Raw genomic sequence first — 16823 nt, 5'->3', positions numbered from 1 at the left:
TCTGGAGAGCAGTGGAAAATACGAAATACACTGTATGCTTCATAGTGAGCAAATAAATGGAGGTAGCAGGTATGGTCAAAGTAGGTAACTTCAAGAGCTTCAGGAAGATGAGTTGTATTAAGAGAGGCCAACACTACAGGTGTATCTTAAGAAGGCCATTTGCTTCACAAAGGATCTTTGGCAGAAGGAAGCAAGGAGCTTTTCTAGGAGCAACAGCAGCTCCTCCGGGAGCAGAACCTTTTCAATCAATTGGCACAACACTCATCAGGGACCGGATGCCTCTGTGATACGCTGTTTGCATTAGTAAGCTTTTCCCCTTTTATGCTAATTTTGGGGTTTACTACAGTCAGTATTTCTTACAAGTGGAGAATCATCTTCCTGAAAAGCCTAAAGAAGTGATTTTTCTAGGTTTCCAAGTAAAGTAATAACACAGATGAACAGCTCAGCCCTTCACACCTCTGATGGTTCTGGCCCAGCATTTATGGAGAGACCGTGTTCTCTCAATGGCATATGTGGGGACAAGGCTGATGCTCATTTTAGCGGTTAACTCTGTCATATCTGGTTTTAACTGCAGTGTTTCCTGAAATTTAGGGGACCTGAAATACGTACATACAGACATACAAATCTCGATAACTACATGCCATACCATAGCACTGTCATATGGCTAACTAAGTTTACCAGAAGAGTACTTTTTTCAATTATTTAGGAATAAATGTTTCAAAGATATAGTGCAATAAGCACTTATTAAGAATTGACCATAAAGATATCTTCTGTATTACTGCTACACTAAATATAAACCCAAAATTTTATAAACAATTAGGGAGGCTTTTACTATATTCAGAATGCCTTTTGACTTAAGACCAAAAAAGTGTCAATTTTCCTATTTTAAGGACAACAAAATACAAGTCATTGCTTTAATGCAACCATGTTCCTGAACACCTCTGGATGATTTCATGGAAAAATCTATGTGTGTGTGTATACATATACATATATACATATATGTATACACAGACATATATGTATATACACATATATGTCAATTTTGATTGACATAAAAATCATATTTCCCAAGACAGAACTCATTTTGATGTTGCAATTTTGTTAACCACCTGGTACTTTCTATAGACAAAATATTTTTCCAATGCTTTCAAAACCATTATCTAAGGAGACTTCTTTCCCAAAAGCATATGTAACCTTGCAAAATAATTTGTCCATGTTATCAATAATATAGACATCTTCTTATAGTAAAATAAGCTAATATTATTTGTTTGGGTTTTCATGCATATGAAATGTAACAATGGAAAACCTTTTATAAATTTAAAAAATTGCTTTGTTTTTCATATTAAGGCACAATAGATGCAGACTGGCATGGTCAAATGACATAATTCTATGAAGAATTAATAGTTACAATTAATACTAAGGTACAGAACATTATAGAAGTCAAAGAGTAATAGAATTCTATTTGAATCAATTCAATTTAGATTTTAGACACAAATTTGGTTCCTCCTCTATTATGTTCATGTGCTAAAGAGTTATATTTTTTCAGTTTGTACATAAAATACCATTTTCCCGCATTCATTTAAAATACAGAAGAAGGAAATAATTGTTTATCTGTGTATAACTTAAACTCAATGGTATCTTTTCTTTCAAAGTAGTTAAAGCACAGAAGATAAGCTTCTTAATCTATTTTAAAACAAAGAGAATTATAGTAGGATTTCAACTGCCATTTTTAAATGAATTTTACTACATATATGCTAATGAAAAATTCTCCCACTTGAAAAAATTTGAGTTACACATATAACCAAGGATTTGGTTATAAATACTTCTCACTATCAATGAGTCACATATATTCCCTTCTACAGTGTTAATTAAATCTTTTTAATAAAATAGAATTTAGTCCTTCTAATGTCTTTTTGAGGAGTTAGAAGTGGTTAATGCAATAGAGAGTACATAATATATATCTTGTTTTCTGTTTTAGAAGTGAGTTTAAGAAAATTTTTTAAATACTTTCAATGCAACAGGTTTAAATATAATAAAAAACCACAATTATTCTATTTATATAAGCTCACACTAGACAAAAACATCTATATTATGAATCCTATGAAACAGCTCGAGTACCAAAGTATTATTGTTCCTAGTCATACATTAATTTCATAGACCTCAAAATCAGAATTCTAATACAATTTAAATACTGGTAGTCATGCCTCAGACTTTTTTAAAAAATAGTTTTAGGGGCGCCTGGGTGGCTCAGTCAGTTAAGCGTCCGACTTCGGCTCAGGTCACGATCTCGCGGTCCACGGGTTCGAGCCCCGCGTCGGGCTCTGGGCTGATGGCTCAGAGCCTGGAGCCTGTTTCAGATTCTGTGTTTCCCTCTCTCTCTGCCCCTCCCCCGTTCATGCTGTGTCTCTCTCTGTCTCAAAAATAAATAAACGTTAAAAAAAAAAAAAAGTTTTATTTTTTTTGTTTTGTTTTTAATATTTTGAGAGAGAAAGAGTGAGCAGGGGAAAGGAGGGGTAGGGAAGAGGCAGGGGGAATATTATGCAGGTTCCACGTCCAGCGCTGAGTTGGACATGGAACCGAACATAGAGTCTGAAGTGGGGCCCGATCTCACAACCGTGAGATCATGACCTGAGCCAAAATCAAGAGTTGGACGCCTAACCGACGGAGCCACCCAGGTGCCCCGACAGTTTTACTCTTTCAATAAATATTTTAAAAACTTGAATTTATAATATACCCCAAATCTTAACTAATATCCTATTTACTCATAGAAATTTGAAACTAAATTTATCAAATAAATGTTATAGAAAGTTAATATAAATCAATTAGAGATTACTGTAAATATTAAATGCATAATCAAAACTAATATCCATACATATCAAATATCTTTTAAAATAGTCAATTATCATCAAATGTAAATTCTCAGACCAATTTAACTGCATTTGTGTTTTTCATGCGTCAATTTTTGTTATGCCTACATAACCTAGTCCTTTATACTTGCACATTTAATTTCAGTTAAAAAATTTGGTAATGCCTTCTTTTTTTAAAAAATAAAACTCGTTAAGTATTTTCACTGTGTATCCATTGACACGCAGTAAGCTCGTAACTGGAAACTTTTTATTAAATATGAACTAAAACTAGTGGTTTACTACATATTTTACAGAGGACAATATAGGTGTTTGTTAACTCGAAGATCAGTCATACATACCTTAGTTACATGTTGATATTCCAATATTCCTTAAGTACTTACTACATGTCAAGCACTATTCTATCTGTTGTGTTATTTTATATGTTTCAAAGTTTCAAAAATATAGTCTTTTGGTACCTTTTATGCTTTCTGAAACTTTAATATGCTCTTTTATATTTTTCGGTCTTTTATAACTTAAATATTATCTTTCTCCCAAATATGGCTACTCTATTTTATAAAGAATACACCTATTTTTCCTTCAAATTACATAAATATTTTATTTTTTGAAGTTGATGAATTAAGTCAACTGTTACTCCCACCTCCCCTTCTCCCCTCAAACTTTGGTTGTGCACAACAAAAGTTAAGGTAATATTAACCCACAAAAGGTCTTTTTTAAAAAACAGTTAAACATGGAGAAAAACCTGTCAAAATGGGTTGAGTCGTATTCCAGTCCCTAAAGGTGAGAATGGGTTCACCTTTGCCCACATCAAAGCGTCATTCAATGAGATAGTAGATTTCCCGTCTTCAAGGAAAAATACAGGGCCCTGCACACAGAATTGAGGAGAGAGATGATGAGATTATAAATGTGTAACGTGATTTTCAACTTCCAGAAACAGAATCACTCTGATAAAAAACTACTGGCAATATTTAGGCATTGCTAATGGGAATTTTTAAAATATGAGAAAATCCGATTTTTTTGAACTGCTACAAATACCCCTAAATTTTAAAATATCTTAATATGCCCTGATGTCTTTCACAAGAGAATTTAGTTTTATAACTTAAGTTCTTTGAATACAGTAGTGCTACCAATAACGACAGGTAGTGCTAATCTATTAATACAAAGTAAACATTTTATAAAGGCATATATGCCTAGCATAGACTTAAATATACTTTATTTTAATCAGATGGCCTGCATCAACACAGCTGGGGAAATTATTCAAACCAGAAGCTCTGAACCTGCTCTCTAGAAGACAAAGAATATGTTGCTGTAGATGTGTCTACATAATTTAAAATCATGTCAATCATACGATTTACTAGCATATTTATAATTTAGCTATGTCAGTTACTTTGCATGTCAAGGATAGTTCTGAAGCACCAAATGCAAAGAAATCTTTCAATCTGTTTCTCCTAGCTCTCAGAAGGAAAAGCATGATTTAAAAAAACACAAATTGGAATAAAAACTTATCTCCTTAATTATCTTCTAAAGTTATCAGATTTTTTATCACAATTTCAAATGGTACAGCTTGTTGTTAGTAAATTATTCAAGACACTGGAAAATCCATCACATGAAATAGAGAGCTTCCTACTCTCAAGTACCTCTCAAGTACCTATCTACAGGCACTTGAAATTTCATAGTTCTAACCAGAATATTACTTTTCTGTTGAAACAGAAGTATCCTGGGAGAGGAGCACCCCATCTCCATTATTCATCTGCACTTCAGTGTGTGTAAGATAATTAGTAGGTCTTTTCCTAATGCAGGTTTGGGTGCGGAGAGGTTAGGCAGCCTATGTGTTGGGCCACGTGGCTTCTGCAGATGGAGAAAAAGATCTTGAAGGTATCACGACAAATGGCACAGGGAGGGCCGCGACTAGTGCTGAAGATAAACTCTAAATATTGCATTATCTTTTTTGCTCTTAATTATAAGTTACTGAATGTACTGCTTTGATTCTTGACCTCTGAATGGAAGTGGATAAAAACTATGCATGTCAGTGTCCTGTTTTTTCAGAATATATTAGTTAAATATTACTTAAACTTAGTTTATAGTGTCAAGTCAAGCTATGGTTAGGGTTTACATTAGCAGCAAGCTATTTAATTTAAATGGTTATTCCAAAAAAGCAGCTGTCCCCATTGACCTGGCATATCAGTATGAGAAATGTAATTAGTCACATTCCATTAGAACTCTAAGAATCCACTGAGTAAAATGTGAACACTTCTGGGAGGTGGTGTTCTTTCAGTCCAGACTGTAGTTTCAATCCGCATTCTGTATGGATTCAGCTTTGTTGACTTCACGTGGACACCTACACCTGGCCCTGACTCTGAGATGATGAAGGCCTCTCCACTGTCTGGAGAAAACAGCACTGGGTCACACTGGGAGGCTCTGGAATGATTCACCATCATTACTTTTGACTGTATGTTAGGGACCTTCCTCAGGAATTAGTCATCCCTTGTGACGGATCCCAGTAATTTGTAACTGTTGAAAAATTCAGGAAGTCACTCTAAGAACATATACAGTATATCGATAACACACACCTGCCAGTTTTTAATGTCTTTGTGTTTATAAAACACAAATGGAGAATATAAAGTTAATTTTAATCTATTTAGCTATAATTTATAACTATGTTGATTGTAGCTTTGTCTCCCTTATTTAATTTCCCAAAGGATATAATCTATATGTATTTGTAAACATTTATTACTAAGTATACCTATTACATGAATTGCTTTCATGATAATACAAGGAGCATCTCTCTGAATTTATTTTAAGGAGCAAAAGACCATTCATACTAACTATATAGCATTAAGGGCAGTGTTTTCTCAGGGGTCACCAGTCTTATTTATAGGTACCAACTTTTATTCAGATTATGCTTATTCTAAGACCATATTGTTTTGAGTAACTGAACAAATGAAAATAATGGAAATGAACAATTTATGCCTTACATTAGGCTGTACCTGGATTTTTAATCCCGTAAGACAAGAGATGTGAATATCTGAATGACTGGGCAGATTTGATCCAGTCACATAATCTGGCCCAACAATTCCTTTGAGTGGTTCTTCTTGTAGTCTCTTTAGTAAAGTTGCATAAACCATTCTTTGTGAATCAGAAGGGGGTGTATATGGAGATTCTTCTGGTGATCTATATTTTCAACAGATATTACATTTTCATTTTCATACAACCACAGAATTATTAAGGTTTAAGTTAGAAACAGTCCCTGATGATTATTTAGTCCCCATTAGAGATGACGGCAAATTAACTTTAGGCTTAATTTATAGTAAAACGAAGTACTTTAAAAAGGCAGAAAACAATAGGATTGTAAATGATGACCGAATATATGCTGACCAAACCAAGATTCATTTTTCAGCAAAGATTAATAGTGAGCCAATCCACATTTTCAATAAATTTGTGTATAATATTAACACCTCTGTATCCCAATTTTTACACTGTCTTCACTCACCGGCTCGTGGACCGTGTGCAAGCTCTCCATGCATCCAATTCCTCAGAGAGGTGCTCAATTTTTAAAGGCACTGATACCACCCGACGTTTTAACAGCTGACTGAAACGTGGAACAGAAATTAACAACTGACATCCAAGACTAAGATATGAAAGAAAGCAAATGAACTTTAAATAAATGCAATTTTAGATTTAACAACTACTGTTCAAAAACACGTGTATACATGAATGCGTGTGTGTGTGTGTGTGTGTGTGTGTGTGTGTGTGTGTGTGTGTGTATGCGCGCGCGCTTACTTGTATACCTGGCCTTCAAGTTCCCTGGAAAGTTAAAGACGTTCAATACTGTTGGTTGGATGACAGTCTGAGCCAGCGGATGAAAAAGGGACTAGCGAGGGAGGGGGTGGGGGGGTGAGGGAAACAGGTGACGGCGATTCAGGATGTACTTGCTGTGATGAGCACCGGGTGATGTATGGAAGTGCTGAATCACTATATTGTACACCTGAAAACTGATATTACATTGTATGTTAACCAACTGGAATTTAAATAGAACTTTAAAAAAACTTAAAAAAATAAAATGTAAAACTAATAAATAAGGAAATAAACAAATGAACGACCAAACAAACTGTGGAGACTGGACAGACCAGCCAAGAATGCTGAATAACAGCCACACACAGCAGGGGTGGGGGGTGGTGCACGTCTGAATTACAAATGAGTATCAAGAGTAAGAAAACAAGTGGGAGAATGGCTAGAGCAGAATGTCAACCAGCAGAAAGGAATGGAAATGCTCAATTCTTGAGAGACACAGACTGGTGAGAAAAAGCAGGAAAACAGCCACAGTAGTGATCCATCACATCCGCAGAAGGAAAACTGGAAACAGGTCTAAGTGGTATTAATTAGGAGGCTTTAGATAAAGAATTATTAGTCCTAGTTTCTATACTAAGTCACAGACTCCGTGTGCTTTTCAAGGGACTAGTTACGGGACATTGAAAAGCAAAAGCTGTTTGGGAGATAGAAAGAAACAGAACGTAAGACCTTACAGATGACCTTAAGGGTACAGGTAAGCCATTCTGTAATGTACATTTTACGGTTACTCCCTCTAAGTGTCCTCATTCTGCGGGGACCTAATAAGATCTGGTGAAGAAAAAGGCATACATCTCCCCCTACACACGCCTACCACTGTAGTAATACCATCTCAAATCAGTAAGTTACCATTTTCTTCAACCCCAAATTACTGAACTTAAGATCATTTTTTGAGAGAGCGCAAGAAGGGGAGAGCAGAGGGAGACACAGAATCTCAAGCAGGCTTCACACCCAGTGTTGAGCCCCATGGTGGTGCTCAGTCTCACGATGGAGAAATCATGACCTGAGCCAAAATCAAGAGTCAGATGCTTAACCGAGTCACCCAGATGCCCCCCCAAAATTACGGAACTTAAAATTTGTATTGACAACGTGGCTAGCTCCAAAATGAATTCCCTCAACACTGTGCCTTCCGTGTCTACAATTTGGCACTTGACATGTCTTTCCCCCAGTAGTGTTTGATGATCTACTATATGCAAAGCAGTGTTAAAGAGTGAGGAGAAAACAAGACACTGAGAAACTACCAGCGGGAAAGCTTCCACACGTATGGGGTCACAAGTAATTCCGTCTGACCAAAGAGGAGAACAAAGAGAAGGCTAAGGTGGGCGGCTTGGTCAGAACCCTATTTCTGTAGACCTTTAACGTCAGACTAAGAATCTGGGAGTTCTGTGATGGACACTGGGGAGCCCCGGAGGGTGCTGAGGAAGGGCAGTGCTTCAGGAAGGCAGAAGCCACAGTGGGGTCAGGCAGGCAGCAGGAGGAGGACAGTGATCCAGACAGCAGGTGACCAGATGCAGGGCTACAGTGGGAGGGAGTTACTGCAGACCCTTACTGCGGTCAGAGAAAACACCCGTGACCCTCACCATTAAATTCTGGGAGACAGAAATAGAACGCCAGAGTCAAAAGAAGGGAGAAGCAGCAGTTTGAGAAGGAAGAGGATGTTCATTTTGAGCACACAGAGTTGAAGCCACAGAGCGATGTCACAATAACTGGCAAGGTAGAGCTACAGAAAGGGCCAGGTTTCTGAAGGACAGAGTACAGAGAGGGGAGCGGAGGGGAAGGGAGGGGAGGAAGAAGACTGAGAGGGAGCTGGGAAGCAGAGGAAGGAACAAGCCTGGGGACTCAGCCTGAGGGCAAGGCGGCAGTGTGAGCACTGGAAATAGACACCATAATCAGGGAGGTTCTTTCCAATTAGGGCCTTTAGTTTCTCCTTCTCAACTGTTTCTCTCAGACACATTCTCCCAGGTCTCTTCTGCCTTACAAAAGCCTCCTTTCATTTCTGATATTATTTCAAGGGACCATTTTCTCTCTCTTTACTTTCATTAGCCAAGTCATATTTATTAAATGAATATATTTCATTAAATAGATTTTAATTCCATGTGGTACATACACCCTATTGCTCCCAGATTTTCAAATTATTAAAAGCTGCTTTCACATTTGGGCCTGCTGCCTGCACAGAAGTAGGTTTTTCCTTGAGTTTTTCCTTGAGTGCCTAGCAGTGTCCCCTCTGCCCCCCTGCCCTGTCTGCTCTAGGTGGGGGCCCTACATCTAAGCAGGACCTTCTCTGCAACCAGAAAGAAGAGGAGGGAAGAGAAAGCTTTGTTTGTCTCAATCTCTGCCCGCGTGAAGGCACTCAGAACAACTGCTTAGTCTCACACTCAGCACTGTTAGGGGTTAGCTACTCTACCGCTCAGCAAACTGGTCAACTTGGAAATGCTGTGTGGGGAAGGCACTGTGGGGCTTTCTTTTTGATTATAACAAGTTTTAAGCACAATGGCCAACATTCAGCAAGCTGTTAGAAGATACAGGAGTCTGGCAGGAAGGGTACACCCAACTAGAAAATAGTGACTTACCCACTATTCACAAATCCTCTTTACTCTGCTTTTTCCTACTATAGAGATCGGAAAGGTAAAATACCCAGTTTTTGCTCTGTTGTTTTTTTTTTTAATTTTTAAATGTATTTTTTAAAGTTTATTTTATTTTATTTTTATTTTTTTTAATGTTTATTATTTTTGAGAGAGAGAGACAGAGGCAGAGAGCAAGAACAGGAGGGGCAGGGAGAGAGGAAGACACAGAATCGGAAGCAGGCTCCAGGCTCTGAGCTACCAGCACAGAGCCTGATGCAGGGCTCGAACTCACAGACTGAGAGAGCATGACCTGAGATGAAGTCAGCCGCTTAACTGACTTAAGCCACCCAGGTGCCCCTTAAGTTTATTTTTATTTATTTTGAGAGAGAGAGAGAGAGAGAGAGAGAGAGAGAGAGAGAGAGAGAGAGAGAGAGAGAGAGAGAAAGCAAGCAGGGGAGGGACAGAGACAGAGGGAGAGAGAGAATCCCAAGCAGGCTCCACACTGTCAGCGTCATAGCCTGACACAGGGCTCGAACCCACAAACTGTGAGATCATGACCTGAGGTGAGATCAAGAGTGTGCTTAACTGACTAAGCCATCCAGGTGCACCTTCCTCTTCTTTTAAAACTTGGGTTTCATAGATCCGGCCGGTAGGATGCCAGCCTAAGGGGGCCTTTCCCTCCTGAGTCACATGGCCTCATCCTTTGGGGTCCCCATCCTGTCACCTTTCTCTCCTTCCCACTTAGACTGCAGACATAATACACATGACCCCGTCACCAGGTAGTTCAAGCAAGTGGAAGGAAACCAGGGAGGTCAGTGTCAAAAGAAGGGAAGAATTCAGGTCCTCAATGGACTCTGGCTGCAGCTCTAATGGCCCTGGAATGTGGAGACCCCAAGTGTCTCGACAGAAGACCAATAAACCCCACACGTTTAAGCTAGAATTCAGATTTTGATTATTTATAGCCTAATTTACTTCTAATTCATATAGTTTGATTGCTGCTTTATTATAAAGTACATACTGGATGAATAAATGGATACATGCAGTATATATTTGGTGCCTTCTGGACACACTTAGAGACTAAAACCTTAGGGAAAGGAATGTCTCTCATTTCATACCAGAAATCATTTTTACCTTGTATACTCATAAAGTGCTGGAACAATGCTTTGGTACTGTCTTCTGATGGCCAATAATGCACCAATATAACCACATAAGATGAGCAATTCATTTCGAGCTCTAAAAGAGAATATAATTTTTAAAATTCTGTAACTTGAGGTATAGAACATTACTCACATATATAGTAACCGTACTTATATCTCTGTATTTTGATGGGTGACATTTATAGCAAAATATGTTTAGAAAATTTTCTCAACTTGAAGATGTTTTATTCATGAGTTGAGTCCCTTTCAGACATTTATGCTACAGCACAAGTAATGTTTTAACTTTTGGCTCCTTGTTTTCCTCTACCCCTTGGCCGTTTCTTCATGCAAATTTCTAAGGAACTCATTAGGCCTGATTTAGGAATTCCTGGCACATTATAGACTCTAAGCAAGGACAGGGCACACACCCTCTCAATTTCCCGCTGGGGAAACGTCTAAGGTTCCCAGGCCGTGGCAACGTCTTTCCCGCATTGCCATTAAAACAGTAATAGCCCAAAGCCTCCATTGCAGACTATACAACATCTCCGGGGACTTTCATTCTGTGGACGAGTGTCCTTCCATGATACCTGAATGCAGGGCTGGTAACTAGATGTCACTCCCTAGCACCTTCACTTTTCCCCCAGTAGTATGCTCTGTGCACAGTGGCTGTTTAATAGACATGACCACCAGCTTCTTGAGGACTCCAGGTCTAAGACCACCCCAACGCTCTGAATTAGCCCTATTTGAACCAGGTGTGCATGTGTGTGTGTATCCATGTGTGTCCGTGTGTCTTGTCTTTGTGTCCATGTGTGTCTGTGTCCATGTGCATGTATGTTCATGAGTCCATGTGTGTCCATGTGTGTGTCTGTGTTTGTGTGCGTTTGTGTCCGTGTGGGTCCAAGTGTGTCCATGTGTCCGTGTGTGTGTATGTGTCCGTGTACACATAAATAAATATACACACTCTAGGTATTAATAAATAGGACCATTAGAATTTATTTTTCCCGTTTCCAATTGACCTCTGTATTTTTTCTTAAGAATAGCAAATATAAATGTTAATTTTTCTCCAAGGGCACTTCCCTATCCAAGATGATCTTATTTCTTGATATGAACACCAAAAACAACATAACCATTTTCAAGCATTACATAGATTCCCTTATGTATTTTGGAGTAAAAGCACTTACTTAGTACACGTATGCAAGACTAATTTTTCAGTACGGATATAACTCAATAGGTCAAGAACGGGGTAAACGGTATCCAATGTCCAATCTGAGCTACTGATGCATTCTGGCAAAACAAAACCAAATAAGAGATGATCTAAATAATCATACTAATCATGTTCATCCAATTTTTAACTTACATAATTAATTCTCTTCTGGCCATCTCATCTGGACAAGTATTGCACATCTACCCTCTCTCAAGTCCCCATAGCACACAATCTGCAATCTCTTCCTTTTTTAAATTTAGGATGGCTGGTGTCTGACTTTAAGGCTGCTTGTCAATACTAATGAAAGGCTCAAATCAGTGAGTAGATTTGAGTTGGTACCACCAACGGAAAACTTACCTTTGATGAAGTCAATACCAATAGGAAGGGCTTTTTCAGGCTCTTGACTTAACAAGAAATACTTCACAGTTTCAAATATATTACCATCCGCAAGGGCAGCCTCTGCTAACTGCATACATTCTTCTACTGTGGGTAGCTTGCACTGAAAAGTAATCGGTTTAATGACATTACTAAAACTTAGAGGGATACACGCAGCAGTATAAGTACTAAATATCTCCAATATGCCTACTATGCTCTTCCTATTAAAGTTGCTCAAAACAGATGCCAGTGAAATAATTTTTATTAAAAGCACACATTTATGAAAATATCCTTAGGATCTAATAACAGCAAATAAGGTATTACCTGAGTGCATCAGTAGTTTTTCATCACACAAACAGTGAAAAAGGTAGAAGTAAATTATCCTGTGATATTGGAATTAGTATCCACACATGCAACTTAGAAAAACACAGGCTGAGATTTATCACTTCAGAATATACTGACCACTGTCAGAAACTACATTAAATACAGAAAACATAAAAAATACACTCTGACATCTCACACACACTGTGGAGTTTAATTTTGCTTGGCCTTTGAGACAGAGCAACTTAATTTCAAGTAGAAAGGCAAAACACGTTACAAGCTCTCAAAGTTTTGAGTTCTGACATTCTGAAATGCCACAAAATGAAGATTTTGAGCCCAGGAAATTTCATTACTGAAATATGAAAAGCACTACTCCCCAGTTTTTCAAATGATTTTTTTTTTCCTGTTGAAACTCAGTCTGCTCCTCCCTTAGGTACGTTCTCCTGCTTCCAGGGTGCAGGCGGGGGTTTCCTGCATTGTCCCCCTTCCAGCACCTATAAATAGTTACTGCTTCTTCTCACTGGGGTTGGCAACCACTGATGTGGTGCTTCCACAAAGGTATTTTGTGTTAGGAGTCCAGAGGGCGCGGTTCGCGCACAGCAAGGTTGCCCATCTCCTCACCTCTGAGGTTTATCACTTTCTTCCCTCTCACGTTTATGTCCCCTTAAGTTACTAGGTTGGTTTATTCAGTAGTTTCGTATTTTCTGTTTAAAGGGGGTTTGGAGATGGGGGACAGATGATGGGGATTAGGGAGTGCACCTGCTGTAATGAGTACCGAAGTGTTGAGTCACTATATTGCACACCTGAAACTGATATTACATTGTATGCTAACCACCTGGAATTTAAATTCAACTTAAAAATCAAATAAAAATTATGTAAATTGAACATTTTGGATTCCACAATCTCTCTCTTAAAAAATTACAATGAACTAAATTAAAGGAGCTCTCGTATATATAAAATTTCATATTGTTTCCCCAACTTCATTAACTAAATGCCAGTTATTTACTGAGCAGCTATGTGCACTAGGAATTACAACTGGCTAGAGAAAGTTCTTCACTTTGACATATGCTCCAAGAGTAAAGGGAATAAAAAAAGTGGTTTCTATTGAAATTTTATTCTCAAATAAAATATAATAAGAGTAAGATGATCATTGCTATAATTCCCATCCTATCTTAAAATTCTAAGTTATATAAATTAAGATAATATTTAAAAATATAATTTGTAGCATTACTTGTGAAACTGTCCCAGGTAGTAGTAACACGTTTACACCTAACTGACTAGTCTTTGTAAACAGTTATCAGTGAAGTCTGAGCAGAAAGTCTAATTATATCCTTTTAGATTGTGTGACAAAAAGGCGATGTGAATGCCATCCTGCCTGTGTCATCACGAGCGTGTAAACACAGACAAGTATTTCTCCTCTCTAAGCCCCAACATTAGTGCTTGCTGCTATCACCTCATACAGGGCATAGGGTGTATATTTAAAGCACCATGCAGCAAATGTAAGGTTCATACTTCCTTCCCTCTGCATTTTCATTTCAACACAGAAATAGCTTTTACTTGCCATGTTTGTAAAAGTGAAGCACAACTCACTGAGAAAATATTTCACAGAACACAAAGTGTGTAAAGAAGTCAGGCCACCCATAATCTCACAACCCACTGGTCACTGTGCATGATTACCATCTCATAAGTATTGTCCCTCATCTCACACACACACAGTCACTCACACACATACACACTTGCTCAAACACTCACATATACACTCACTCATGCACACACATGCTCACTCTATCTGTGTTATCATAATACTTAGTAAGTATCCACTGTTGGATGAAAAGGGCCACTAAACACTGCGTGGGGCGCCTGAGTGGCTCAGTGAGTTAAGCGTCCGACTTCGGCTCAGGTCATGATCTCACGGTTCGTGAGTTCGAGCCCCGAGTCGGGCTCTGTGCCGACAGCTCAGAGCCTGGAGCCTGTTTCAGATCCTGGGTCTCTCTCTGTCTGCCCCTCCGCTGCTTGCACTCTGTCTCTCGCATTGTCTCAAAAATAAACATTAAAAAAGTAATTTTTAAACACTGCAGACAAATCAAGGGTCATGAAGTGGGGTCATTTAAGTGAAACAAAACACTGCTATTTTCATATTAAAGACAAAAAAATGTTTTACTGTAAGTTATATTTTTCTTAAAAGAACTGTATAGATCTCCTTAAATATATAATAATTAACATAAATACGTGCAGTTATTTTCAAAATGAAAATCATATGGCATGTATTTCATATTCTGCTTTTTTACAGAACTGTTTTATAGCCTTGTACCAATGTCAATAAAAAGAGAACTTCATCATCTTTTTAATGGGTGAAAAGCATTGAAATACAGAAATGTACTGCAATTTATATACACAACCTCCCTGTTGTTGAACATTTTGGTTATTTTTATACATAATCTTGGTTCATTAATTCCTATATTCTACAAAGGAGTATTTTTTTAAAAGCACTTTAAAGCAATGCATGTGAATTTCATCATAATTAACTCTTTTAAAGGTCCTAAACTGCCTATTTGTAAAAGTTGGCAAAAATGCACCTTAAGGTGCAGAGGGGCAGAGTGGGACAGACGTGGAGTCAGACGTGCTAAAGCTCAAGTCTACACTCTGCCTCTAACTAACTAGAGGCAGTTGCTTAAGCTCCCCGAGCTCACTTTCGCTGTAAAATAGGAACAATGAGCCTTGCTTTTCGGGGTTTCCATGTGAAGTCAGTAAAATATAAACATATGTGAAAATTCAGAACCGTCTCAAGCACACAGAAGCTCAACCAATGTCACTTACTGTTATCACTTCTGTTGTATCTATAAAAGGGTTCGCGAGGGATCATATGTTTCTCTGCCTGAATCTTTATTTGCCCTAACCTAAAATTAGTTAAATCCTAGCACTGCATTCCAAATTAGAATATGTAATACCCTTAGAATACCTTCTCATGAAGATCATTTATCTCTTCGGTACACCCTGGGTAGAAAGCACATAGTTTAACTAACTGTAGTTCATTGTCAGGAGTCATCAGGAGAAGATCAGCTGCCAAATTCCTATGCACATAACAAAGGGGGAAACTGATTCAACAAGGAAAAAATCTAAAAGTAACATTTAGAACTATTTCAAAGGAAGAAAACTCTGATACTTCCTTTGGTTTTCTACTAACATAAAAAATACTAATTTTCTACTTAATTATGAAAGACCTCCAAACGTGGATGACAGATAAACCAAAGGGCATGAAGGAAAAATGTATTAGGAAATTTCTATAATTTTGTAAAAATCTTAAATCTGTATATATTTGCAATTAATTTTGCTATTACAGAATTATTCTCTAAGCAAACTAAGCAGTATTAGATATGTTCTGTGGAGTGAATTATGAAGCAAGCTTTGTGAAGGCTACTTTTCATCAGCTTTTGTTATGGCCGCAACCACAGCTGGATTAAGCCACTCTTTAAAACCAGTAGAATACTGACTGGGGCGCCTGGTGGCTCAGTTGGATGCATCCGACTTTGGCTCAGGTCATAAATCTCATGGTTTGTGAGGTTGAGCCCCATGTCAGGCTCAGAGCCTGGAGCCTGCTTCAGATTCTGTGTCTCCCTCTCTCTCTGCTCCTCCCCCACTCGTGCTCTGTCTCTGTCTCTCAAAAATGAATAAACGTAAAAAACAAACAAACAATAGAATACTTAGATATTTTAAGTTTCGAATTTCCGGTGTTTTGCATCTCTCTTAAACTTTACGTGGAAATCAAAGATAGAAATGCAGTTTTCTGATTTACTTTTTTAAAGATTCAGTGAAAGGAATAGATCACTTAAAAATAAGGTATTTTAGGGACGCTTGGGTGGCTCAGTTGGTTGAGCGACTGACTCCTGATTTCGGCTAAAGTCATGATTCCAGGGTCATGGGATAGAGCTGCATGTCAAGCCCCAAGGTGGGGTCCCATGGTTTGGCGTGGAGCCTGCTTAAGATTCTCTCTCTCTCCCTCTGCCCCTCCCGAGCTCATGCCCACTCTCGCTCATGGTCTCTCTCTAAAATAAAAATAATTTTAAAAATAAAAAATAAAAAAGAAGGTATATTAAAGCGTCATGTGTCATATTTAACGGCTTTACGTTAAAAATGTTCTGTATAATATCCTCTTTAAAAATCATTAGGTGAAGAGTTTTTCATTGCATACTGTTGCACAACTGAGAAAACACTAATTTTTAATGATTCAAGATGTTATTATCCACTTTTCAAGAAACTGATATAAAACACATTCAGCATAACTTGAGAATAGGCAATATTTCAAATGTGAGTTTCTGAAAGGGTGGACTTCAGAGAGTAAAATCTTCCTTCACCTTCTTTGGGAAGCCTTCAGTAAAATGTACATTGATCATTTATGTGAATAAATTATTTTTAAAACATTAAGAGGTGTGTAATCAAGAATACAGTGAGCATGGAACAGGAAGAGAGACAATTTATGTGTATCAAATACTCTATCATCATTGAACAGGTAAGT

At 38.0% G+C, this 16823-nt stretch overlaps 1 protein-coding gene across 10 annotated transcripts in view; it reads right to left on the bottom strand.

Annotated features, from left to right (window-relative positions):
* Positions 1 to 3100: 3100 nt before the first annotated feature.
* WDR17 (WD repeat domain 17) overlaps positions 3101 to 16823 on the bottom strand; it is a 108376-nt gene continuing 94653 nt past the window's right edge. For 8 of the 10 annotated variants that reach the window (XM_058719914.1, XM_058719912.1, XM_058719906.1 and 5 more), the window contains 7 exons: positions 15270 to 15381; positions 11972 to 12113; positions 11592 to 11694; positions 10406 to 10507; positions 6355 to 6453; positions 5840 to 6035; positions 3101 to 3729 (listed from right to left, as the gene is read on the bottom strand). In XM_058719914.1, the coding sequence (XP_058575897.1) occupies positions 3610 to 3729; positions 5840 to 6035; positions 6355 to 6453; positions 10406 to 10507; positions 11592 to 11694; positions 11972 to 12113; positions 15270 to 15381 (874 nt within the window). In that variant the 3' untranslated portion in view covers positions 3101 to 3609. The remainder of the gene's footprint in view (positions 3730 to 5839; positions 6036 to 6354; positions 6454 to 10405; positions 10508 to 11591; positions 11695 to 11971; positions 12114 to 15269; positions 15382 to 16823) is intronic. The other 2 variants (XM_058719908.1, XM_058719910.1) reach the window with 1 other exon arrangement.

This window comes from Neofelis nebulosa, chromosome 3, assembly GCF_028018385.1.
Source record: "Neofelis nebulosa isolate mNeoNeb1 chromosome 3, mNeoNeb1.pri, whole genome shotgun sequence".
Taxonomy (NCBI): domain Eukaryota; kingdom Metazoa; phylum Chordata; class Mammalia; order Carnivora; family Felidae; genus Neofelis; species Neofelis nebulosa.
The sequence above is the reverse complement of the archived record's forward strand: the minus strand, read 5'-3'. Positions and strand labels throughout refer to the sequence as shown.